We start from the raw sequence: 24616 nt of genomic DNA, 5'->3' as shown, positions 1-24616 counted from the left end.
TAGCAGATGGAGTTGCTTTCCATTGTCGTACTTCTCCAGCCATTTCTCCCCAGGAAGCTAAGGTCTTTTAACTATAGTTCTATGTCTTTCAGGAGAGAATATGAATTGAAAATAGATCTGATAACCCTGAGCTTTCTTCATTATAAATTAGATGAAAACCTAAAGATTTGATATCATTCTGGGCCAGCTGAGATTGAAAAGATGGATCCAGATAAACTGTTGAGACACAAGATTATTTCATTTTCAAGTGTATTTTCCAAGGCGGAGAGCACCACAGGGCTGGAAGCAGCTGAACCTTGAGACACATTTCAAGTATCCTACAGATTAGGGGCAGCCTGAACCACCAAGAAAAAAAATCAAATTGAACCAGAATTATTTTTTTAAAAAGATCAAAAAAAAAATAAAAAAAAAAATCTAGGGTTGTTTTTTTTTTTTTTAAACACATGCCCACACAGAGATTTTGACTCTGGTATTTCTATTCATATTTCTAATCTTTTATGTTTCCACATCATTTCTGACCCAAATAAAACCAGGAAGCACTGGAAGTCTCATGAAAGCTTCTTTGCATCAGATGTCCAGCCAAGAGAGGTTTGAATAAGCATCTGAATCTACAAGTCTCTATATTTCCCCAACACTAGACACAACCTAGTACTGGTACAGCTCTATTGCAGAGAAATACCAATGTATTTTTGGCAAGGAAATTGTTGGAATCAGCACACTATCCTTATGGTAACTGCAATGGGTCTGGACACAGAGACCCCCTCGGGACTGTCACCTGACATGCTGGAATTACCTCGGAGCCTGTTTTCCCTGCCAGCTTGGGACTCCAGAACCCTGCCTTGTTGAGCCAGACACACTAGCCTGCAGCAACACAGACCCAGGTCTGGTCCACGCCCCCAAAGCTGCAGACTTTAACCAAAAACTGCTCAACAGGTCACCTATCTCCAGCACACAGTTCCCAGTGGGATCCAAAACCCAAATAAAGCCGTTTTATTCTGTATAAAGCTTATACAGTGTAAACTCAAATTGTCCGCCTTCCATAACACTGATAGAGAGATACGCACAGCTGTTTGCTCCCCCAGGTATTAATCACTTACTCTGGGTTCATTAATAAACAAAAGTGATTTATGAAGTATAAAAACTAGGATTTAAGTGGTTTCAAGTAATAACAGACAGAACAAAATAAGTTACCAAGCAAAATAAAACAGCACACAACACATAAATCTAAGCCTAATACATTAAGAGCCTGAATAGAGGTAAATCTCACCCTCAGCTGTTCCAATAAGCTTCTTTCACAGACTAGACTCCTTCCTAGTCTGCACCCAAGCCTTTCCCCTGGTACAGACCTTATTAGTTCCAGCAGGCATCTTAGGTGAAAAGCAGGGGATTTCACATGACTGGCACCCCTCTTGTCCTCCACCTCCTTTTATAGCTTTGGCACAAGGTAGGAATTCTGTGTCTTTCTGGGTCCGCACCCATTCTTTTAAGTGGAAAATTACCAGGTTTATAATGGATTCCAGTACCAGTTGACATGATCACATGTCACTGTAAGACCTCATTCTCCATTCTTTCAGGGTTGGACTGCACATGCCCAGGAAGGTTTGTGAGTAAACAGAGCCATTTACAACCAATTGTCCTAGTTAATGGGAGCCATCAAGATTTTAAGCCACCATTAATGACCCACACTTTGCATAGTTACAATAGGACTTCAGAGGAATATTTCATATTTCTAGCTCCAGATACAAGAATGATACATTCATACAAATAGGATGAACACACTCAGTAGATTATAAGCTTTGTAATGATACCTTACACGAGACCTTTTGCATGAAGGATATTCCAGTTACATTGTAGTCACACTCATTAGCACATTTCCATAAAACATATGGAGTGCAACATCACGGTAACATCTTGCAAATCATTCCCATATCCAGAAATACTGGGGATGTCAGAGAAAGTTATGGAGCTTTATTAATTGTCTGTATATTTTCATCAACCAAGGAAACCTACAAGATCAGTTATGTTAGTTCGCACTAAGGCCAGTCTGAGATGAACTTCATTTATTTCTGATTGCAGCATGGCTCTTTGGTAGAGCAAGAAATCTTCTTTTCTTAAGGATCTCTGGCCTACCTAGATCGTCATCCCACAGGTATTCTGGAGAAAGTATTTTGGTTGGTTTGTAGTAAACAAAATACTTGTTTAAGTGACTCTCATCGTGCCAGATTGCCTCAATTCCATTGGCCTTGTCCACCATCATGGCTTCATGGCATTTCTTGGTCAGCATGTAAACCTCCATTACTGTTCCTCCAAAAAAGCCTCCAGCATAGTAGAAGTCACCCTCATCGCTGGGCACATAAGCTTGAGAAGCAGGTCGACGTTCGTAGGTGAAAGATTGACGCTCTGCAGCATAGAAATGTGGATGTAGTGTGCCAAACAAGTCGCTCAGGATCTCCACTCCAACTTGGTCAGTAAACCTCATGTCTACATCCACACACACTAGGTAGCTGACCTCATTAATGAACTGCTGCTGAGAGAAGTTGCTGATCAATTCCATTCGTCGCATAGAGATTTCTTGCCACCTAGGGTAGTTTTGGACTTGCAGAACCACTACATTCCTTCCTTCTTTGAGTGGAACTTTAGGAACTTCTTCTGGTCTGTCTGTGAAAATGTAATAGTTCACCCTATGTCCAACCATAAAGTACGTCTCTGCAGTTTCTAAAAATTTATTGAGGAAGACTACATACCTAGAAAAAAAGAAAGTATCTATTAGAAATAAAAGGCACTGTGGTAGAAGACTGGAAGAAGGGGACACAGAGAGCAACAAAGTGAAAGGATCAACAAAAAGAATCTGTTTTAGTCAGAAACAATGTTTTTAAAACATTTGTTGCTAGTTTTCTGGTTAGGATTATTTCCTTCCAAATACTGACGATCATCAACCTTCATCTCTTGAGCCATATTCAGCTGTTCAGGGCATTGCACGGGACTCTCATGGAATCCATGCTGCAGGCGCAAGTGAGGTCTTGGGTACTGCGGTGATCACATGAGTGCTCTGCCCATGAACACATGTGGAAGTGCTGAGAAATGAACCATAGACACCATGCCACTCTGTCCCTCCCAAACAGTCAGAAAGGGAGTCTATCTGGGAAGGATGAAGAGCTGACCTGTACCCTCCCTGAATTTGAACCTCTTGCTTTAGGGACTTTCAAAGCAAGGTACGCATCATCTCCTGAGAGATACTCAATATCTTTAACTCCAGTGAGAGATAAGGGCACGCAGCACCTCTCAGGATTGGGCCTATATTGCCACTTAGCCAGCCTTGCAGTGAAAATGAGAGTTTTCTCTGTCATGTTCACATTCCAGCTCCATGCACCATCCAAGCAAAATGACTTGCCTGCGCGGCCCAGGTGCAGCTGCATTTCAAAGGTGTTCTGCTCATTACCTGCTATTTCAGCTGTCCTGCAAATAACCAGCAGGTGTAATGTGTTACAAGAGTTGCCCCCCACATAGCCAGCTATGAGCCAAGATCTCTGGCAGCGGTTTGACATGAATGGTTGGGAAACAGCCAGGGCACTATGACCTACAGCACTCAGGATCCTTATCCTGGTAAAGTATTGGAGAGGGTCAGCAAAGGAACCTGTAGAAAAAAATCCATCAAACCCCCTCAGGAGTAGAGAGGCCAGTTGAGGCACTACCCTCTTACAGAAATCAGCTCAAACCCAACAGGAGTGAGGGGGCATTTACAAGGTTTCATGGCAAATATCCAAGCCCCCTTCATTTCACTATGGGAGGGTTCAACATGAGAGTTGTACACTGTTAGAAATTAACATTAACCTCATTTTTCATGTATATGCCCAGCCCAGAGGTGGGCAAACTATGGCCCGCGAGCCACATCCGGCCCGCGAGACCGTCCTGCCCAGCCCCTGAGCTGCAGGCTAGCCCCCGGCCCCTCCCGTGCTGTCCTCCCTCCCCCACAGCCTCAGCTCGCCGTGCCACCTGCCCTCTGGCCCACCACTCCTGCCAGGCAGTGCAGGCGGTGGGGCTGTGAGCTCCTGCTACTCTGAGCAGCATGGTAAGGGAGACGGGGGGTTGGATAAAGGGCAGGAGGTTTCAGGGAGGGGACAGTCAGGGGACAGGGAGCAGGGGGGTTGGATGGGGGGGTTCCCTGGGGGCTTGTCAGGAGGCAGGGGTGTGGATAGGGGTCGGGGCAGTCAGGGGACAGGGATAGGTTGCATGGGGAAGAGGTTATGGGGGGGCAGTCAGGATACGGGGAATGGGGGGGTTTGAATGGGGAGAAGGTTCTGGGGGGGTCAAGGGATGGGGAACGGGGGGGTTGAATGGGATGGGGGTTTTGGGGGGGCAGTCAGGGGACAGGGAGCAGGGGGAGGTTGGATGGGGCACAAATTCTGGGGGGGGGTTAGGGTGGTGCGGCTCTATGTTTTTTGCTGCCCCAAGCATGGCAGACAGGCGGCTTTCGGCGGGTCCGCTGGTCACGCGGATTCGGCAGCATGCCTGCAGGAGGTCCGCCAGTGCCACGCCATCAGCGTCCCCGCTGCCGAATTGCCGCCGAAGCCGCGGGACTGGCGGACCTCCTGCAGGCATACCGCCGAAAGCCGCCTGCCTGCCGCACTCACAGCAACCGGCAGGCAGCCCCAGGCACGATTGCTGCGCTGGTGCCTGGAGCCGCCCCTGGGTCAGGGGATGGGAAACACGGGGGGTTGGGAGTCCTCAAGATATTATTGGGAAGAAACCCTAATTCATATTGATTCTGGGCAGTTACAAACCATTGTGCCAGCATAATGTTAGGGGAGTGTTATGTTGCTTGGGGTTTTGTCTTTCAAAAGCACTGATTACATGTAATCATTATCAATCCCATTAAACTTTTCACAAGAGTAGGAGTATCCTACCCAGGATCCTCGACAAATTCAAACTTCAGTTCTTTCATCCCATCTTCCCAAATTGGCCCTGTATTTTCAAAATAGATCTGCTATTCTTTGCTTCCTATCCTATTTGTTGTGTCACATTGATGTACAACGTTGAAAAGTTGCTGCATCTCACTGGTGGCCAAATCAGCCTTGCAAAACTTATAAATATTTATCAGCACAGGTACAAAAACCTACTTGTCCATTCTTAACAGGATCATAATAGAAAAATAATCAGGATCTTTTACTCTACTTTGATCTGGAGTCCTTTTGACCTTTAGCAATACATTTTGCAAAAAAATTCTATTGGCAGGCAATAGCACTTATAACCACTGGTTGAACCTATGCTCCATGACTAACAAGGGCTTCGTTGTAGCAGGCACAGCCTTTGGAAAACAATAATGTTATCAAATAGTTCCTTAATCTGTGCTTGCATAGCTGGGTATGTCACAAACCACACTAGGTATTTTCCTTCATTTACAAATCAGATAAAGCACCACTCAGCATGAAAGTCAAGTTCTTCCTTTGTAAGAAGGACTCGAAGGATGTCTCTCTGTGCCCAGTTACGTGGTTGTATTTCTAAATATTCCACCCCAAGTAGAATGATAACGATGTAGAGAGAAGATAGAAAACCACCTATCGTGAAGTCAGCAGCACCTAAGGTCAAAAACTTTGTTCCCAGAGCAAAGGGAAAAGAGGAAAGTACATCACTCAACTTCCATAGTTGCCAATCCCTCCAGTCCCCCTCCCTCTGATACACATGACAAGCAGCTTAATCTGACCCTTTCTCACAGCTGCCAGACCCTCCTAATTTCCTCCTCCACCACACTGGAAAAGCCCTGTCCTTTCCCTGTCACTGAAATGTGTTTTAAGACAATCAGCAATCTTCCAACAAAACTCCTGCTTGGGAGGGTGAGGTGAACAAGAGATACACCATCACTACACACAAAAAATTGGTTTCCCCACCTCCTTGTTGGTTATACATCACCTTTCGTACCTAACATAGTTCAGACTCACTTTTTGATAGCAAACACTGTCAGTCCAACGGTGACATTCCTTCGTCGGAACTGCTCATTCAGGATCTCGGAGTTATAGGTCCCTTCCCAAACTATTGGAGCAAACCATGGAGTCATCATAAGGACGTCACTTCTCCTGTGGAAGAGGAAGTTTTCTTTAGAATCACACTGTAGAAGTAAGAAATACGGAGGCAGTTGCCTTCCCTACGTATAGAAAGACACTACCAGAGCCATGTGTTAAAGTTCAAAAATAGACAACTAACAGCTGTAAAGAATATACAACTCCCTGAAGTCACAAGACATGGTGCACTAAGGCTATATAATGTAGCAGGTTACTGGGATCTATCAACTAATTAATGTTTGCACTGCACTACCATCTACCCAACATGTCTGAGGTTTGTAACGGAAGAAAACATTCTGGCTTGTACTTTGTATAAAGACCCAAGTGTTTCTGAGATTTTGTATGCCTAAGTTAACACAGAGCAAGACAAGTTCAAATCCTTAAGGAAGTTTCTTGGTCAGATTTTAGTCAATTAACTTTAGTTATATCATCTTGGATGTAACAAAACACTTATTTTTAGTTTTACTTACGATGGCTTTAGAATCTGTGGCTTTGTGTAAGTCATCCTAAAAGAAAAGTAGGAAAACAAAAATGATTTCAAGTTAAGGAAAGATTTCCATAGCTCTTTAAAAAATTCTTCTAGAGTTTACAAACAGATAAAAGATTCCCACCAATCAGTTCCATTGAGAACTCAGTGATCCATACTCAGAACTCCAAAGGAAAGGGCTTTAACTTTACTGTACCTCTGGTGAATTGAGTTTAAATCCTGGGTCAGGTCACATATGAACATAAGTTTAGTGGTCTCTCTCTAGTCCCTAATATTGGTTTACATCACAAAACCTCTATGCAGTGTGGCTTGATTGACAATCTATGCTCCTGAGAGGCTCAGAGGGAGACATTAAATGTCAGGAATGAGGTGCATTAGCAAAGTGGTGTGAGCATACAGGATAGGAGTAGAAAAGTTTTGCAGGTCGGGAATGCGGAACATTGATAGAGCTGTGTGTGTGGCTCAGAACTTGAATAGTGGAGCTTCCTGGAGGTAAGAATTGAGGCGCAGACTAGTGTAAACCAAGCAATGTGAACATCCTTAGAGGGGATGGGAATCCATGAGATCACCACGGAGAGCTTTCAAAGATCAGTAACATCTGAGCTTGTCTAAATCTCAGTGTCATCATGCTGTATTGATGATTCATAATACACAAATGCAATTCTAAAACAGAGTATTGGAGTTCCACAAGCCTAGATCATCATCCTTCAGGAATACCAGAGCTCTTCTGAAAGTAACACAACTCCAAGGAAGACAGACCTGCAAACCTATACATGAATACTCATTATTCACACAAGTAGTCCCACTGAAGTAAATGGGAATTATCATATGAGTAAAGGCCGCTCAAGTTAGTGTTTGCAGGATCATGAAACAGACAGTAAGTGGAATTAACAGAAGGTCCCACCTTGGTTGCTTTGTTTTGTGAAAGTCATCCAAGTCCTGGGTATTACTGCTACGGAAAGAAAGCATGTCACATTTAGCGTTTGGTTGTTTTTTTAAACACAGCATGCATGGAACAAAATAGCCAGTTATCAGTAATTTCAAGATTAACACCATTCAAATATTTAACAGAAAGGAATAAAAGATTCCACCTTGGTTGTTTTATTTCCTGAGCCTCATCCAAGTCATGGTCACTTTTGCCATGGAGAGAAAGTGCTGAAAATTGAATACTGTAATTTATTAATTAAGTTTGTATGGCCAGTGTCAGGCATAGATGGGATGGGCATTAGGCGCTTTCTCCAAGCCAGACATAGCACCACCTTGTATGATAGCGAGAGGGGAAATAAAGTCCCTTTTTGTTGGTGGGAGAACAGGGAGAAAAAGAGTTTTTCACCACAAAGCCAATACTGATTGGGAGGCACACTGCCATTTATTTCATATTAACACCTCTGGTAATGATGTCACGCCATCTGGCAATCTCCCACTCTATGTCAATAGGTAGGTCAAGTTTCTCTGGAGTTACCTGCTGACATTGTGTGGATGGGGTTCTCTCATTGTCCCTCTATTACTTGGAAGTAGAGTACTTTTACCTGTGTACTCTTACTGAATCAAATTCTGCTCTGCAACTGATAGGCATCATTCAAAGATTAGTACCAAATATAATGACAAAAGTAAGAGATTATTACTTGTAATGACCATACTATTCTGTGCAGTAGTTATGCTATATAAACTATCCTGTATTACAAAATATATATATATTAAGAGATCACAAAGGTTGCAAAGTCAAGCACTCAAAAGTTACAAAATGCCAGAATGAAGGTTGCTTTGAAACCTTAATTCTACCCCATAGTGCATATGCCTTGGGTTACTGTCTTTAATTACATGATCACATACTATTTTTTCCACAGGACCCCTGGCTCATTCAATGCATAGGGCATATGGTGCCATACAAATTAGTTTATATGAAGGCTGGGTGCACACATATTGAATAGCTGCTTGTTAATTGAGCACTAACTCTTCATTTTGTTGCCTTTTTGAGTGGTAAGAACTGAGAATGAACGGTTTGAAGGCTGAGAGGCATAAGGGATGCTGGGAGTCCATGAGGGAATGTGAGGCTGAGAGGGAGAGAAGGACACACAGACAGGTCTGGCTGGCTGGCAGGAGGAAATGAGGCTTTTAAAGATGGCCCATAAACAAGCCATCCCTCACTAGAGAAGGAACGGCAGGCAGTGTTTTCAGAAAGCAATTAATTACACCTTTGGATGCCAGCCCAAATAGTGCCAAAGATTCAATGCAGGTGAGAGAAAATGGGGGAATAGGTCTGCACAGCACATCCATAACTAAACCCCAAACCATGCAACTCTCACCTGCTCCTGTATTCCATTGCAAGCTCAGATCAGGTAGTCAAGGCTCACACTTCTTTGCCCAGTTCTTACTAACATGGCAGCCAGTTTGTGATTTTGTGTCAAGATCAGACAATAGGTGAGACTCAGCTGTTTATCTGTGGCTGCTGGTGTCATTAGGAGGTTGGTAGAGGACGTGAACATATGAAAGGACCTTTCAGAGCCAGTTTACAGAAATACGTAAAGATCCCAGGAGAAATGCTCAGCAAGCATAGATAGCTCCATTGAAGTCAGTGGAGTACACGGACTTATACCAGCTGAGGACCTGGTCCCTTAATGTATCTAATTCAGAAAAAGGTAAGCACTGGCCCAGTGCTCTCCCCCTCCACCTGCCTCTGAGGAGCCACTGCTAGTTTCCGTTGAGTTTTCATTTGACATTTGGTAGCAAACCCAAGTCAAAACTAAATAGAAGAGGTTAGGAATCTCAGCAACATGGAACTGATTTCCAGAGCTCTAATTGTGAGGCCTCAGATGCTCACAAAATCCAGGCAAGTCCAACAGGGAATCGTTACCTCATTATGTAGGAGACCTTGCTTGAGGTACCATTGGACATATACCTGCAATAAATCCAAATGTCATGTAAAACATCTAAGTAACATAAAAACTTTACACTAAAAATCATCTAGTCCAATGTCTAGGCATCTTTAAAGACACAAACCACACAACAAACAACCCCAGCGGTTCATCCCCACAATAGAACAAAACCAAACCAAACCAGCCAACAAAGGAGAAAATGCAAAGGTTGCTAGAATGCTGTGGTAGGTGAAGCAAAGCAGTTTCATATTATTATCTGTCATGCACTGAGGGTGCACTCAGTGAGCTCTTATGGTCTCTGCATCAAGGAACTTACAGATTAAATCACCATTGGAATGCCAAATTAAAAGATAATTGAAAAGAGTTATATGACTGTCATAACTATAAAGGGAAGGGTAACAGCCCTCCTGTGTACAATACTATAAAATCCCTCCTGGCCAGAGACTCCAAAATCCTTTTACCTGTAAAGGGTTAAGAAGCTCAGGTAACCTGGCTGACACCTGACCCAAAGGACCAATAAGGAGACAAGATACTTTCAGATCTTGCTGGGGGGAAGGCTTTTGTTTGTGCTCTTTGTTTTGGGGGTTGTTCGCTCTTGGGACTAAGAGGGACCAGACATCAATCCATGCTCTCCAAATCTTCTGAACAAGTCTCTCATATTTCAGACTTGTAAGTAACAGCCAGGCAAGGCGTGTTAGGTTTATCTTTGTTTTCTCAACTTGTAAATGTTCCTTCTGCTAGAGTGTTTACCTCTGTTTGCTGTAACTTTGAACCTAAGGCTAGAGGGGGTTCCTCTGGGCTCTTTGAATTTGATTACCCTGTAAAGTTATTTTCCATCCTGATTTTGCAGAGATGATTTTTACCTTTCTTTCTTTAATTAAAAGCCTTCTTTTTAAGAACCTGATTGATTTTTTCTTGTTTTAAGATCCAAGGGGATTAGATCTGGACTCACCAGGAATTGGTGGAGGGAAAGGAAAAGGGGGGGAATGATTAATTCCTCCTTTTTTTAAGATCCAAGGGGTTTTGGATCGGTGTTCACCAGGGAATTGGTGGCGGAGTCTCTCAAGGCTACCCAGGGAAGGGAGTTAGCACTTGGGAGTGGTGGCAGCAAAACCAGATCTAAGCTGGTAGTTAAGCTTAGAAGTTTTCATGCAGGTCCCCACATCTGTACCCTAAAGTTCAGAGCGGGGAAGGAACCTTGACAATGACAAAACAGATGTACCGCATTACTAACCAGGCTTGTGAAGACCTTACACTCAACAGTGTTTCTGTCTGAATGAATGTTACATGATAACGCTTCAACTTCTGTTTCAAATGCTCCTTTGTTTTTAAATTTAGCTGTGCCGGTGCTTGGGGTGGGGGCAGCGCGTGGAGTCACATGGCCCCCCTGCCTAGAAGCCGGACCCACTGCTGGTCGCTTCTGGGGCGCAGTGCGGTGTCGGAACAGGTAGCTGGGCAGCACCGCCAACGGGACTTTTAATGTCCCGGTCGGCGGTGCTGACCAGAGCAACCCAGTGCCTGACATGCCATGACCCAGTACCAGGTCGCAGTCCGCACTTTGAAAAACGCTGCTCTAGACCACATTTCCCTACTTTGCTTATGAGACTAACACAAAACTGGGGGAACCTGTTGTACCTATAAGAACCTGGATTTGTACCACAGATGTGCATTTCTAAAGATTCGTACGTATTTGGCTAAAGTCTTTTGTAACAATAGCCACCTTAGGAGGGGAGCGACGGAGACTCTTGCTTCACAAAACAATCCACTTACCAAACATAGACAGTGCTGAACAGCAGCGTGGTGCAACCCATGACATAAACATGGCGCTTTGTCAAATAGCCTTTGACCCCTCCTGTTTTCCCTGGAATAAAGGAGATGTGCAAGAGATTGGTACACGCAGTTCAAAGCAGTATCAATTGACTGCCAAGCCAGTTCCTTTTGCCATGCTGTGTGGTAAGGCTAAAAACCTGGTTACAACCCAGGGGGGTACCTGTCCCTTCTGCAGCGTGAGGGAGACCCTGGCGCATGTTTACTTGGAGTGCGCCAGGCTGCAGCCCCTCTACCGGCTCCTCACGAATATTCTGTTACATTTCTGGCTGCACTTTTCCCCTCACCTCCTTCTCTATGCACTCCCTATCCATGGCCCCACAAAGTCACGGGACCTCCTGGTCAACCTCCTCCTGGCCCTGGCGAAAACGGCCATCTAGAAAACCGGGGAGAGGAGGTTGGCCGATGGAGTTTCCTGTGACTGTGGGGCCTGTTTCCGATCCTCTGTCCGTTCACGTATCCGGGCAGAGTTCCTCTGGGCGGCGTCCACTGGCTCCCTTGACGCCTTTGCGGAGCAGTGGGCGCTGTCTGGAGCTCTCTGCTCGGCGTCCCCATCAGGCTCCCTTGTTTTGACCCTTTGACCACACTCCTGTCCCTGTTTTTCATTAGTTGTCCCCCAAAATCAGTTGGTTTTCCGGTCCTGTAGATCCTCCCCTTAGGTTGGGGGGAGGATCCTTTAGCAGTGGGCGGGCGGAACCCAATATGTACAACCCATGGGGGGGGGGGAAACTTGGTTCACACATCGCTAATTCCAGACACCCACTATATAAACCTCACAATAGCCCCATGTAGTGGGTAGGTATTGTAATGGACAGGTTAGTGTGTGTGTTACCACTGCCTTTTACTGAATGGAATCAGAACTCCTCTAGTTGTCATAGGCGCTATACTGCCAGTAGGGAGAATTCTCCTTCCTGTTCTTTTGGAGGATCTGGTGCAGTGAAGTTTTGGGTACACTGCTGCAGTGAAGTTTCAAGCACTCCTGCTGTGTAGTGAAGTGAAAACTGTGAAGCCCAACATGCCCGTGAACTTCTGTCAATATCATTATGACTATTTTGCAGATGGAGGAACTGAGGCCCAGAGAGGGGAACTTAAGAGCTTCATGCCGGAAGACATTTGCAATACATAACAACAACTTCATTAGACCTACAGACTTATGAACAAGACACCAATTTCTACTACGCTCACATACTACTAGATGGTGAAATGTATATATACACTCGCTATAAGCCTGATCCTTCACTCATTGACATGAATGGCAAAACTGCCATTGAGTTCAGTGGTGCAGGATCTACCCCTACACACACAGCAATATATACACATTTCACAGATTCTGTTTTTATATACAACTCTTGTAATGGAAGATACTTGCCCAAGTTCATGCAGCAAATCTTTGACACAGCTGGGAACAAAACCCAGACTCCCAGTTCAATGATTAGCTGTAAAAACCTTCTTCCCCTCCTCTAGGGTCTTATGCATAAGGAAATACAGAACACACAGGCCACAGACCGTTAGAAGTGCGAGGAACTGGCCAGCCAAGTGGCTGATTATTCTGAATGATCATGAAAGTGGTTGTTGTGTTGGGCAACTCTAACAAATATAACATAACAAAAAAAAAATCCAACTCAGCTTATTACATATAATTGCTTATAAAAATAGAGGGAATTAGTCTAGACAAAAAGGATATTTAAGATCCTGACTGGTGGACAAAAGAGAACGGAACTGGAAAACTAATGGACCAAACTATCTGTTGGAAATTAGGCCTAATAGGTGGACAAAATAATGAGGCAATAGGCTGTTCCACCGGCCACACCTTTTGGAGGGGAAGCAGACAAGTGGATTGGTAGGAGCAAGCTTTGCCATCATGACTGCCACCCCTATCTTATTCTGGGATCCACTGGGACACAAATGGGCCTTCATCATCCTGATACCAAGAAATGTCCTGACCAGATTGAGCCAGAAAGAGGGACCCAGATGACACCCCCACACACACACTTTGTTGGCTTCAGCTAAGGCCTGAACAGCACCTGGAATGTGAGCCTTGGATTTCTGCTGTCACCCCTCCGTTGTGTCATTTTCCTTCCCCACCTTATAGCTTCCTTTTCTTCCCTCTCTCTCTGCCTTCTGATTAATAAATGTCTAGCTTAGCCAGCAAAGACTAGATCTCTTGTCACTCTGATCAGAGTGGCAGCTAAAAGCAATGTCTTAAACAGCCCAATGCTAATACAAATTTGACATGTCTCAGACTGGCTGATAAAACCATGGGCTGTGCCCATGTTTCTGTAGCAGTGAGGCTGCAAGTGAAAGCACCGGAGATAGAAGATGTATTTTCTATTTTTGCTGTTCTTTTCTTTCCATGTTTGTCTTTAAAGAAACATTGGACTTTAACAACAGCAGCTCTAGCCCATCCTAACTGACTGTGTATGTCTCTTTCCCCCCAAAAGGACAGTTATTACCATCTAAAAGACTCAAACAGGAGGGTTTCCTTATAAAAAGCGCTGTCTACAGCTGAAGGGATATAAGCAATATTGTTAAAATGAAAGCCTTACTTAATACTTTACTTTAAATGTTTCAGTCACTTTTCCTTCTTGTCTTAATAAAAGGTTATAAAATGTTGCAGTGTGGTTGTTGCCACAGGACTAAGCAGGCTGAGGTCTCTGTACTCAAAACTCTGAATCATGTTCAACTCTTCAGGGTTGTACGGTAATAAAATTAATGTAATTTGGTGGGTCACCCAAGAGTCTAGGATAAACATAATCACCATAGCTGGTTAGCTTAGTAAACAAACAGTTTTCAAAATTGTTTTTAAAAAACAAATATTTGCATTAAAATCTTTGAACACATTAAGCTTGTTTGTGGAAAGCAAATTGTTAACTCTCATGTTTTGAAAAAATAAGAGTACTTAATTGTTTTAAGATTTTATTTTAACCTTTTAACAAATGTTTTGTTTTGTTTCTTTTTCTTTTTTTGGAGGTTTGTAGTTTTTGTAACTGATAGTAACTTTGATAGTTTTATATAAAGGCGTTTTAAATAAAAGAACAAAAGTTGTAAAAATGAGGTGTTTTAAATAGTTGAAGGTTAAGCTGCTGAAGCAAACTTTTGCTAAAATGTCATCATGGGTTATTCCTTGTTAACAGAATGCCAGCTTGATTCATGGCTGCGACTGTGAATTAAGAGTTAATCCACCTGAAATAAGGGCTGTTGCCAGCACCAAACTTCATGTTGTAATTTTTGTGATTGTTTAGTTGTAGATGTTAATGTGTCTTGTTGTGTTTTGCATGTGCAATAGTAGAGTGCTAGTGTTGTGGGGTCACCTCTCCGTGATAAGCTATAAAGTCACAATGGCCACATCCTCCCAAAAGCTGGTGGTAAAACAGGTCAGGCAAAGTCTGTCCCTGGACAAAAATGCCTGTGTACTTTTCCCGCACTTTGGGGTGTTGGTAAATGGTTCATGAATGCAAAAATAGTCCCCTCCCCCTCCCCAGATCATGTTGTTGCTTCTTTTTAAAAGACCGCAACATACTTCGGTAAAAATGCCATAAGGAGTAAATAATTTTCCAAGCAAGTTAGTTTAACCCCTCGTGTATAGAATGTTCATGATTTGTGTAAATGTGCAGGTGGCAAAAAGAGGAAAAGATGGTTCCCCCTTGTCCCTTTAAAAAACAAACAAACAACATTCTGCACATACAGCCAAAGGAGTAATAAGAGCTGGTATGTTTCTAAACATTTTGAGAGCAGATTACAGCAGTTCTGTCTGTTTTATAAACCAATGTCTGAGGTGAAGCAGAATTGGTTCATAAAAGAGGGATATTGTAATAAATGGGGCCTGCTCCAGTTGTGAGCTCAGCTGTTGGAAAGTGAGTGAAAATTCATAAAATGTCACAATCATCAATAGCAATAAATGTGGATAGAAAACTGGTTTCAGAGTAGCAGCCGTGTTAGTCTGTATCCGCAAAAAGAACAGGAGTACTTGTGGCACCTTAGAGACTAACACATTTATTAGAGCATAAGCTTTCATGGACTACAGCCCACTTATGCATCCGAAGAAGAGGGCTGTAGTCCACGAAAGCTTATGCTCTAATAAATGTGCTAGTCTCTAAGGTGCCACAAGTACTCCTGTTCTTTTTGATAGAAAACTGGGAGACAGACTGAATTAGTCCAAACCGAAAGGTCCAGTACCAGCTAAGGGCTGTGTTAAGATCATGACTGGTAAACAAGGAAGAAGGAACCAGGAACTAATGAACCAAACAAAACACCAAGGACAGCTGGAGTGAAAGGAACAAGCTTCACCATCATGGCTGTCACCCCCACTACTTCCTGGGGGCCCTGGTTCCACCATGACACTGCTGAGCCTTTATCCTCCTGATTCTGCGAGATGGCCTGACCAAACTGGGCCAGAAAGAGGGAACCAGAGGACATCCCCACCTCCGCCAGCTTCAGATCAATCCTGAACACCACCTGGAATGAGAGACGTGGGTTCCTGCTGCTTTTTACATCTGATAGAAAGCCAGTGCAGTATTTTACATGACATTCTTATCGACAATCTTCCATATTCCCAAAATAGATCAAAAGTATGGGCCCCATCCTCCACCAACTGAACTTCCATTGTCTTTAGTGGGTCAGGATTGAATTCTATATTAATATAGATATAAATGCGTGCAGGTAAAATGCAGAGGAACAAATTCTCTCCCCCAGTACACTGGTGTAACTTTACTGAGGTTAACATGTAGGGCTGCATTCTACTCTCAGTCAGTTATTGCTTTGCTGTAAAGGGGAAAAAATTCACCTATAAGGAGAAAAAAAAATAATCCTTGATCTACGATATATGGATAAACTACATCTCAAAAGTATTTATTGATCCCATTCTTCTGTGGACAAATAAAGAAAGTGGTTGAGAGCAAGGGGAATATGTGAAGAAGAAAGATGAGAAAGGGGGGGGGGGAAAGAGAAGAGAATATAAAAAAAAAATATGAACGTGTGGCTAAGACTTCCCTCTTCTCCAAACACAGATGTAAATTTGATTCAATTTCTTCAAGACAATGGCACAAATATTGTTCTTGTATAAAATCCAGTAAGGGCCTAATTCTGAGCTCAACTACCCCAGCGTAAATCAGATCTACGTCAGCCAGTGGAATTAATCCAGATTTACCTAAGTTAATAGCATATTAGTTTGTCTCAAGTATTTAATATCTGCTACTTTTAAGTTCCTTCTCCACATTTAAAACACCCGGTCTCCCCGCAAACCCCAGACCTGCTGTATTTTTTCAAAATCTAAACAAGATTCGACACGACACAGCTCACAGAACATCTTAAAGGAAAATGTACAGGTACCTTGGTCCTTGTCCATCGTGCACCCGATTACTCCCAGAGGAAGGAGTGTGAGGAAGAAGGAATTGCGGAGCTTATTGCTGACAGCCGTGGACTGGAACAGCCTTAAGAAGCTGGGAGCTGCAAGCTCTCTATAGAGGCAGCGGTAGCCCAAACCTCTTGTTTCATATCCCTGTTGTTACTGATTTATTGCATGGTAATTAGATGGGCAGTTTGCAAGCAGAGGCCAACCTATGAGAGTCCACATGCTCTGACTCAGGCCAGTCCTGCAATCCTTGCTCACGGAAACTCTCACCAGGTTCACGCAATCTCACAAAGGAGGAAGCTGCTCGGGTACAGTAAACTTCGCCACACCTATGGCCTAGAGCCACCCTGGCTGCGGAAGGCAAAGCGAATCAGAACAGGCTGGGAGTGAGGGCGTACTGCTAGGTGACCTTACTGCCGCTCCCAGCATTCATCACTTCAGGAGCTAACGGGCTGGGGACCTGGTAAACGCCCTGGTTTGCAGAGCAGGCTCCTTTTGGCTTTTACGTGCCAGCAGCTGCGGTGGCAGTTTGCCCTCCTTGTGCTCCCTCAAGCCCTCGGTAGGAATCTGGCACAGATGCAGCTGGAGTGAGACACTTATGATTCCTTTCTGCCAAAGCACTTGTACAACCCAGGACAGGATCTGCCGTACTAATTTTAACTGACTGTCATATGCCTCAGGGAGCCACTTTGAGGCCTTGTCCGCCCTAGAAACATCTGGCTCCTAACTACTTGGTGTCCCTAATGTGTCTGCAACACACCATGCATTCACGCACCAAATTGCTCCCAGGAGAACGTAGGTGATCATGCCCTTTGAAGCACACCTGCTCTGAGCAAGGCTAAGCACCATGCCGCTCTCTCACGGGCACATTGCCATTGTGGGCAGTGCTAGGAATTTTTTTTTCATCTCTAGAGATGACACTTCGAGTTAAAGGGATACTATCAGATTAAATTTTATTTCTCAAGTAAGCCATCTAGATTTAGTGCCTCATACATGAGCAGCTCAAGCTAAAATTGTGAGGGAGCAAGGGAGGACTGTTGGTTACTTCTAAAATGATATATTGGTACCTAGATGCCATGGTGATGGACGCCTTAGAAATGCAGATGAGCTTTTGTACTGACTTTTGCCCACTTCTAATTTGATGGGTTTGCAAGTTTTAGTTTTTTTTTTTTTACATGTACCCGGAAGCTGCAATGGAGGACACTGGAATAACCAAAAGATCAGACATTAAAGAACATTTTCTTGTATTAAATTTTTTTAAAATGCTCCCATTAAACACTTGGGAGACATTATGAGAGATCTAGCACCCCCCTCCCTCCTTCCTTCTAATTATCATCCTCCATCCCCTATTTAGAGTCAATGAAAATTGGCTGATGAATTCATGATCTCCCCTCCTTTGCCATCCGCTGATTAGAGATGCCAATCGCCTCCTCGGCTGGTCCTGGTTTTGCTTTGGGATGTCCTGGCTCTGCATATACTCTAGGACGATGTGCGTGGTGTTCATAGTGCTCATAATTGCCGCGGTGATCTAAGCGGGCTCCATGATCCCAGTGCTATGGCGTCTGGTCTGAAAAAAGGTGCGAAACGGAGGGAGGGAGGGAGGGGCGACTGACGACATGGCGTACAGGTACTGGGAATTAAAATCAACAAAGGTGGCTGTGCATCAGGGAGAAACACAAACAACTGTCACACAGAATGGCCCGCCCTCAAAGATTGAACTCTAAACCCTGGGTTTAGCAGGCCATTGATTTCACGGAGGGAGGGGGAAGCAAATGAATACAGAACAAATCTGGTCCATCTATTTTTTACATCTTAAGCTGGCAGCAGATGGTGCAGCATGACTGATAGCCCTCAGCATCTTCTGGGTGCTTGGCAGAAGATACTGTACTACGACTGCTAGCCATCATCGTCAAGAATCAGATGCCCAGAGTGGAAAGTTTGGTGCAGTATTCCTTAGAGGTGCCTCTGATTGAACTCACTGAGGAGTACGACGACGACGGATACCAATCGTAATACGCCATACGCTGCCAAAAGGCAAGGAGCTGCTGCTGTATAGCAATGCAGCCCCACATCTGCCAGCACCCAGATAGCCAATGACGGCTACCAGTCATACTGCACCGTCTACTGCCAAAAGCCAATTAGCTGCTGCTGTGTAGCAATGCAGTACCACCTCTGCCGGCACCCAGATGACATATGGTGACGGTGAGCTGAGATGAGCGGGCTCCATGCTTGCCATGGTATGTCGTCTGCACAGGTAACCCAGGTAAAAAGGCGCGAATCGATTGTCTGCCATTGCTCTGACGGAGGGGGAGGGGCCTGACGACATGTACCCAGAACCCCCCGTGACACTGTTTTGCATGATCAGGCGTTGGGATCTCAACCCAGAATTCCAATGGGCGGCGGAGACTGCGGGAACTGTGGGATAGCTACCCACAGTGCAACGCTCCAGAAGTCGATGCTAGCCTCGGTACTGTGGACGCGGTCTGCCAACTTAATGCACTTAGAGCATTTTATGTGGGGACACACACAATCGACTGTATAAAACCGATTTCTATAAAACCGGCTTATATAAATTCGATCTAATTTCGTAGTGTAGACATACCCTGAGTAATTGTTCCCACTAGAGGTGGTGAAGAACTCTGCTATTACTTCACAGCTTTCAGCCCCACCATAATCATGGAACGGAACCTAGGAAGGTAACGGGAAGTCATCATTTGTTATCTTTGCTACTGACAAGTTTTTAAAGACCTACTAACATGGGCCATACACAGGTTAATGTTGCAAACCTATGGATTTCAAGAACCATGAGCCATGTTCTGATTCCTAGTTTGGAAAACAAAGATATAATGAGCAAGCAAGTTTGTGCATCTCAGCATGCTGATATTTTGCTGTTAGCCTAGCAGTGTTTGTACAAGGCAAAAGTAGAAGGTGGTCATTCCATTTTCTTTAATCTATAGAGAAGTGAAGAATATCCTAGTACTTCAGGGTGGTCACTAGCCTCGGGTCACCAGTACCTCTGTCAGTGTCTCCAGGAATAATACAAATGAAACTTTACAGCATAGCCAGCAAAAGGTCTGCATGGTTTGGATTTATTTTTAAATAACGTTATTAAGATGCTCTGGATAGAGATATATCCTCTTTGCTGAGTTTTATTATAATTATTTCAATCCTCTTGAAATATGATCTGCAAATGCTCAGATATATGGACTGAAACAATGACGATGACCATCCCGAAAACTATTAATGAAGATCACAGCTGTGAATTTCCAGCGTTTCTTCCATAACCTAGATTCTAGACAGCAGAGCCTCGCTGATTTGCACTGATTGCCCAGCAGCTATTGTGGGTTACAAGATTTTCACATTTCGGAAATAAGCGATCAAAACACATAGCACTTGGGGAGTTGGTTGCATCAGGTGTGCCTTCCTTTTAGTTCTGTTAGACTTCAGAGGACTGCATGTGTCATACAGGACAGGGTGTGAATATCATGGAGACCGAGTGATATAAACCCACATGCGAACGCTCTTCCCACGGTGCAGTTTACCCCCACAGCTCCTAGAAAGAGACCTCCCCCCTCGGCTCCTGCACCTTTGCTGAGAAATGGGAGGAGGCCGCTAGCGCTTTAGTGAAATTAATTCGGCTTGTGGATTAGAGAAACGAGAAGCAGCGAGGTTTTGATGCTCTGAGATGGCGACGGGGAGGGAATTCTACCAACCTCCAGGCAGGACCAGAGCGGGGCGCACTCTACCATCCCCCCAGCAGAGACAGGGGGTCACTCTCCCCAGCACCCCCTCCCACAGCAGGACGGGGGCGGTTAATTTCTCAAGCACGCTACTACTAGTGTTACCATATCTAATAAATAAAAAAAGGGGACCCTCCACAGGCCCTGGCCCCGCTCATTTCCCCACCCCTGCCCCTCCCCAACTCTGCCCCTTCCCCGCCCTAACTGCACCCCCTCCTCCCTCCCACTCCCAGCCACGCGGAAAGGGCTGCCCGAGCGCTACCAGCTTCGCGGTTTGCCGGGCAGCCCCCAGACCCTGCGCCCCCGGCCGGCGCTTCCCCAGCGCAGCTGGAGCCCGGGAGGGGAAGCGCCCAGCTGAGGGTGCAGGGTCTGGTGGCTGCCCGGCATACCGTGAAGCCGGTATCACTTGGGCTTCGGGCAGCCCCCTTGCCTCCGGACCCTGCGCCCCCAGCTGGGCACTTCCCCTCCCGGGCTCCGGCGGCGCAGGGTCCGGAGGCATGGGGGCTGCCCAAAGCCGGTAGCGCTCGGGCAGCCCGGCTCTTAAACAGAGCCAAAAGAGTCAGGGGAGGAGCAGAGCCGCCATTTTCCTGGACATGTTCGGCTTTTTGGCAATTCCCCCCGGACGGGGGTTTGAGTGCCGAAAGGCTGGACATGTCTGGGAAAAAGAGGACGTATGGTAACCCTAGCTACTACCTGAATAGCTGCCCAGCTCCCAGCGCAGCTTCCCGGCTAGGCCAAGAGTCTTCTCGTCTCCATGGTAACCCCAGGCGCAGGAGACAGACCGAGCGCGAGAGCTCCTCTTCTCGCGAGAACCTTTAAATTCCGGCACGAATTCTTGAGCGGTTGCTTGTTGCCATGGAAATGCAGGGAGGCAGGCTGAGGCTTGTGTCCTCCCTCTGGGGCCTGCTGCACCGAGGCGCTGCCTCCTGCCCAAAGGAAAAATATCGGGGCCTTTGCCATATTAGGTGCACTGAGTTCTGCCAGTCCTCAGAGGCAACTGCACAGCAGCCCCTTACCTACAGGGGTACCTAGGCCAGTCAGTGCTACCAGGGAAGGGGGTAAGGCTGGGGCTGGTGACCTTCCTGGGGGCGAGACGGGGGGCAGGGGAAGAGAGCCAAAGGGATGGAGGGCAGGGCAGCAAAGGTGAATTCTTCAGCACCTATATGGCTCTTTGTTTCCCATGATCTGCCTCGCAGTGTTGCCAACTCCTAACATTTTATCATGATGTTTGGGGGGTTTTCTTACACTCACATGACTCCAGGGGCTGGGGCTGTAAGAGAATCTCAGGGCTTCAGGGAAGAGCTTTCAATCGTGACCCAAGTATATCTGAAATGTTCCAAAAACAAAAGGCAAATAAAAAGAAGCCAAATTTAAAAAAAACAAACGTTTTTTGAGACAAGTCATTATTTTGGAGGCCTGATTCATGATTTTTGAATGCTTGGGGTTATCATATTGTAGGGTTATCATACGTCTGTTTTTTCCTGGACATGTCCGGCTTTTTGGTAATCAAACCCCCGTCCAGGGGGAATTGCCAAAAAGCCGAACATGTCCAGGAAAATGCCGGCCGGGCACTTCCCCTCCCGCGGCTGCTCTGCTCCTCCCCTGACTCTTCGGCTCTGTTTAAGAGCCGAGCTGCCCGAGCGCTATGGGCTTCAGGCAGCCCCCTTGCCTCCGGACCCCAGCCGCCGGCCGGGCACTTCCCCTCCCGGGCTCCGGCGGCGCAGGGTACAGAGGCATGGAGGCTGCCCGAAGCCGGTAGCGCTCAGGCAGCTCGGCTCTTAAACAGAGCCAAAGAGTCAGGGGAGGAGCAGAGCCTCTGACCGCGGCGGCTCTGCTCCTCCCCTGACTCTTTGGCTCTGTTTAAGAGCCGAGTGCTACGGGCTTCGGGCAGCCGCCATGCCTCTGGACCCTGCGCCGCTGGAGCCCGAAGGGGAAGTGCCCGGCCAGGGGCGCAGGGTCCCGGAGGCATAGGGGCTGCCCAAAGCCCAAGCGCTACCGGCTTCACGGTTTGCCGGGCAGCCTCCAGACCCTGTGCCCCCGACTGTGCGCTTCCCCTCCCAGGCTCCAGCCGCGCTGGGGAAGCGCTGGCCGGGGGCGCAAGGTCTGGGGGCTGCCCGGCAAACCGTGAAGCCGGTAGCCCTCGGGTAGCCCTTTTCGCGTGGCTGGGAGTGGGAGGGAGGAGGGGGCGGAGTTAGGTCGGGGAAGGGGCGGAGTTGGGGCGGGGCTGGGGTGGTGAAATGGGTGGGGCCAGGGCCCATGGAGGGTCCTCTTTTTTGATTTGTTAAAGATGGTAACCCTATCATATTGGGTTGATCTACCACTTCCCCCACCTCCACTACAGAAGCCTAGAAGTACAGTACATTTAGTGATAGCAATACCCAAACAAAAACAGTTTCAGGCTAAAAAAAATGCATGGGGAAAAAACCCAGCTGGGATCCACTCATTGAACACAGCAGCTCTTTACAAGAATTGAAGAACTCTTTCTTGGTAAATATGCCCAAGAGGCTGTTTCAAGAATAAGCATTACCCCAGGGCTGGATTTGGGCTCAAAGAGCACCACTAATAGAGTGGATTGAGCAGGACGCATGGGTTGGTGTAACAAGCCTCCAAGTTGGGACAAAAAGGCTCATCTATAACAAGGGAAGTCTCATCAGGCCTGTGCTCATCAAAAGCTGATGCCATTTGCTGGTTGCTCAGTGGCCTCTGTGAAAGGTGGTACTGGTCTCAGTTCTAGTGGACCAGTGCTACTTGTGGCACCAACAGATCTCAGCAGGGGCCAAGAATGGAATGATCCACTGAGTTTGAACCACATTGATGCTGCATGGACTCCATGAATCTGGGTTTGAGTCACATAAGTGAAGCAATGTGATAGAAGCTTGTACTGCTGCCACCTCTGCAAGGACTTATTGTGTGAATAAGGAGTCTTCAGTTTTCAAACCTGCCAAGCCAGCAGTAGGGTGACCAGATGTCCCGATATAGGGGCAGTCCCAATTTTGGGGTCTTTTTCTTATATAGGCTCCTATTACCCCCACTTCCTATCCCGATTTTTCACACTTGGTGTCTGGTCACCCTAGCCAGCAGCTTCCACCAGTCTGAAATTCACTTATAAAAAGTTCTGTTTGTCTAGAAAAAATTGAGCAGGACTCTGTAGCTAGAAGCAAGCCCAACCTGAGTGAAGGGGGGGGGGTGCATTTTGCTGGCCAGTGAAAGGTCTGTCAGAGCTGGTCGCTGTGAGCCCACAGCTGGACCAGAGTCTCTTTCCCTTTTGGGGGACACAGGAGTGTCTACCCCAGAGGGGAGCTCAAAAACGAATGTTAGGTATACTGCCTCCACCATGGTCAGTGTCAAAGTCTCTGGCATTAAGTTCAGGAGGCGGGCGTGACGTTGCACTTTATATGATTTTATAAAAATATGCTAATGAGAGTGAATATAATGTAACTGGAATACGCTTCATGCAAAAGGTCTCCTGTAATGTATCATTACAAAGCTTATAATCTACTGAGTGTGGTCATCATATTTGTATACATGTATCACTCTTGTATCTGAAACTAGAAATATAAAATATAACTCTGAGGGCCTATTGTAATTATGCAAAGTGTGGGCCATTATTGGTGGTTTGGAATCTTGATGGCTCCCATTAATCAGGACAATTGTCTGTAAATGGCTCTGTTTTACTTGTAAGTCTTCCTGTATACATCTGTGCTGGCAAGTGGGTAATTAAGTCTTACTGGAATCCATCTTTAACCCGTTTTTTTTCCATTGAGAAAGAGGGGTGGGAACCCAGTGAGGGAACAAAGGATTCCTGCCATATGCAAAAGATACATAAGTGGGTGGAACAGAACAAAGGGGGCAGCCATCATGAGAAATCCCCTAGCTACCACCTGAGATTGAACAAGGGCTGTACCAGGGGAAAGGATTGTACCCAGACTAGGAAGGCGTCCAGTCTGTGAAAGAAACTTATTGAAACATCTCTGATGGTGAGATTTTATCTGTATTCAGTTTTATTACTGTACTAGACTTAGACTTGTGGGTTTTATTTTATTTTTCTTGGTAATTCACTTTCTTCTGTTACTACTTGGAACCACTTAAATCCTACTTTCTGTATTTAATAAAATCACTTTTTACTTATTAATTAACCCAGAGTATGTATCTTTTCAAATTTGTCTGAGGTCCCTCTTCTCCAAAACATTATTTTCTTTTTAGCTGCTAAGTCCTCATATTACTGGGCCAAGCTTCTATCCCCAGAAGCAATGTGCTTTTCTATCTAAGCAATAAGCTGT

The 24616-nt window shown here is 45.6% G+C and overlaps 1 protein-coding gene across 3 annotated transcripts; it reads right to left on the bottom strand.

Moving 5' to 3' along the window:
* Window positions 1-1103: 1103 nt before the first annotated feature.
* LOC128825289 (histo-blood group ABO system transferase-like) lies at window positions 1104-16877 on the bottom strand. Of its 3 annotated transcripts, none has more exons than XM_054007651.1 (8): window positions 16575-16877; window positions 15534-15701; window positions 11190-11280; window positions 9398-9442; window positions 7448-7492; window positions 6527-6562; window positions 5937-6071; window positions 1104-2744 (listed from the first exon to the last, which is right to left on the bottom strand). In XM_054007651.1, exons 2-8 carry the CDS (start codon window positions 15580-15582, stop codon window positions 2057-2059), a joined length of 1089 nt encoding a protein of 362 aa, XP_053863626.1. In that variant the 5' UTR covers window positions 15583-15701; window positions 16575-16877; the 3' UTR covers window positions 1104-2056. The 3 variants fall into 3 exon arrangements, with proteins under 3 accessions (XP_053863626.1, XP_053863625.1, XP_053863627.1); XM_054007650.1 differs by having other exon boundaries at window positions 7448-7495; window positions 16575-16876; XM_054007652.1 differs by lacking the exon at window positions 15534-15701 and having other exon boundaries at window positions 7448-7495; window positions 16575-16875.
* Between the last annotated feature and the right edge of the window lie 7739 nt (window positions 16878-24616).

Source organism: Malaclemys terrapin, chromosome 17, assembly GCF_027887155.1.
Source record: "Malaclemys terrapin pileata isolate rMalTer1 chromosome 17, rMalTer1.hap1, whole genome shotgun sequence".
Taxonomy (NCBI): domain Eukaryota; kingdom Metazoa; phylum Chordata; order Testudines; family Emydidae; genus Malaclemys; species Malaclemys terrapin.
This window is presented reverse-complemented; position numbering and strand designations above follow the sequence as displayed.

Coding starts and splice junctions, on each gene's coding strand:
- LOC128825289 (XM_054007650.1), bottom strand. CDS start 15,582: ATGGTGGAACCAGGGCCCCCAGGAAGTAGTGGGGGTGACAGCCATGAT. Junction 11,281..15,533: donor TGGGGGTGACAGCCATGATG/GTGAAGCTTGTT, acceptor CCTTTATTCCAG/GGAAAACAGGAGGGGTCAAA. Junction 7,496..9,397: donor AAGGTCTCCTACATAATGAG/GTAACGATTCCC, acceptor TTCTTTCCGTAG/CAGTAATACCCAGGACTTGG.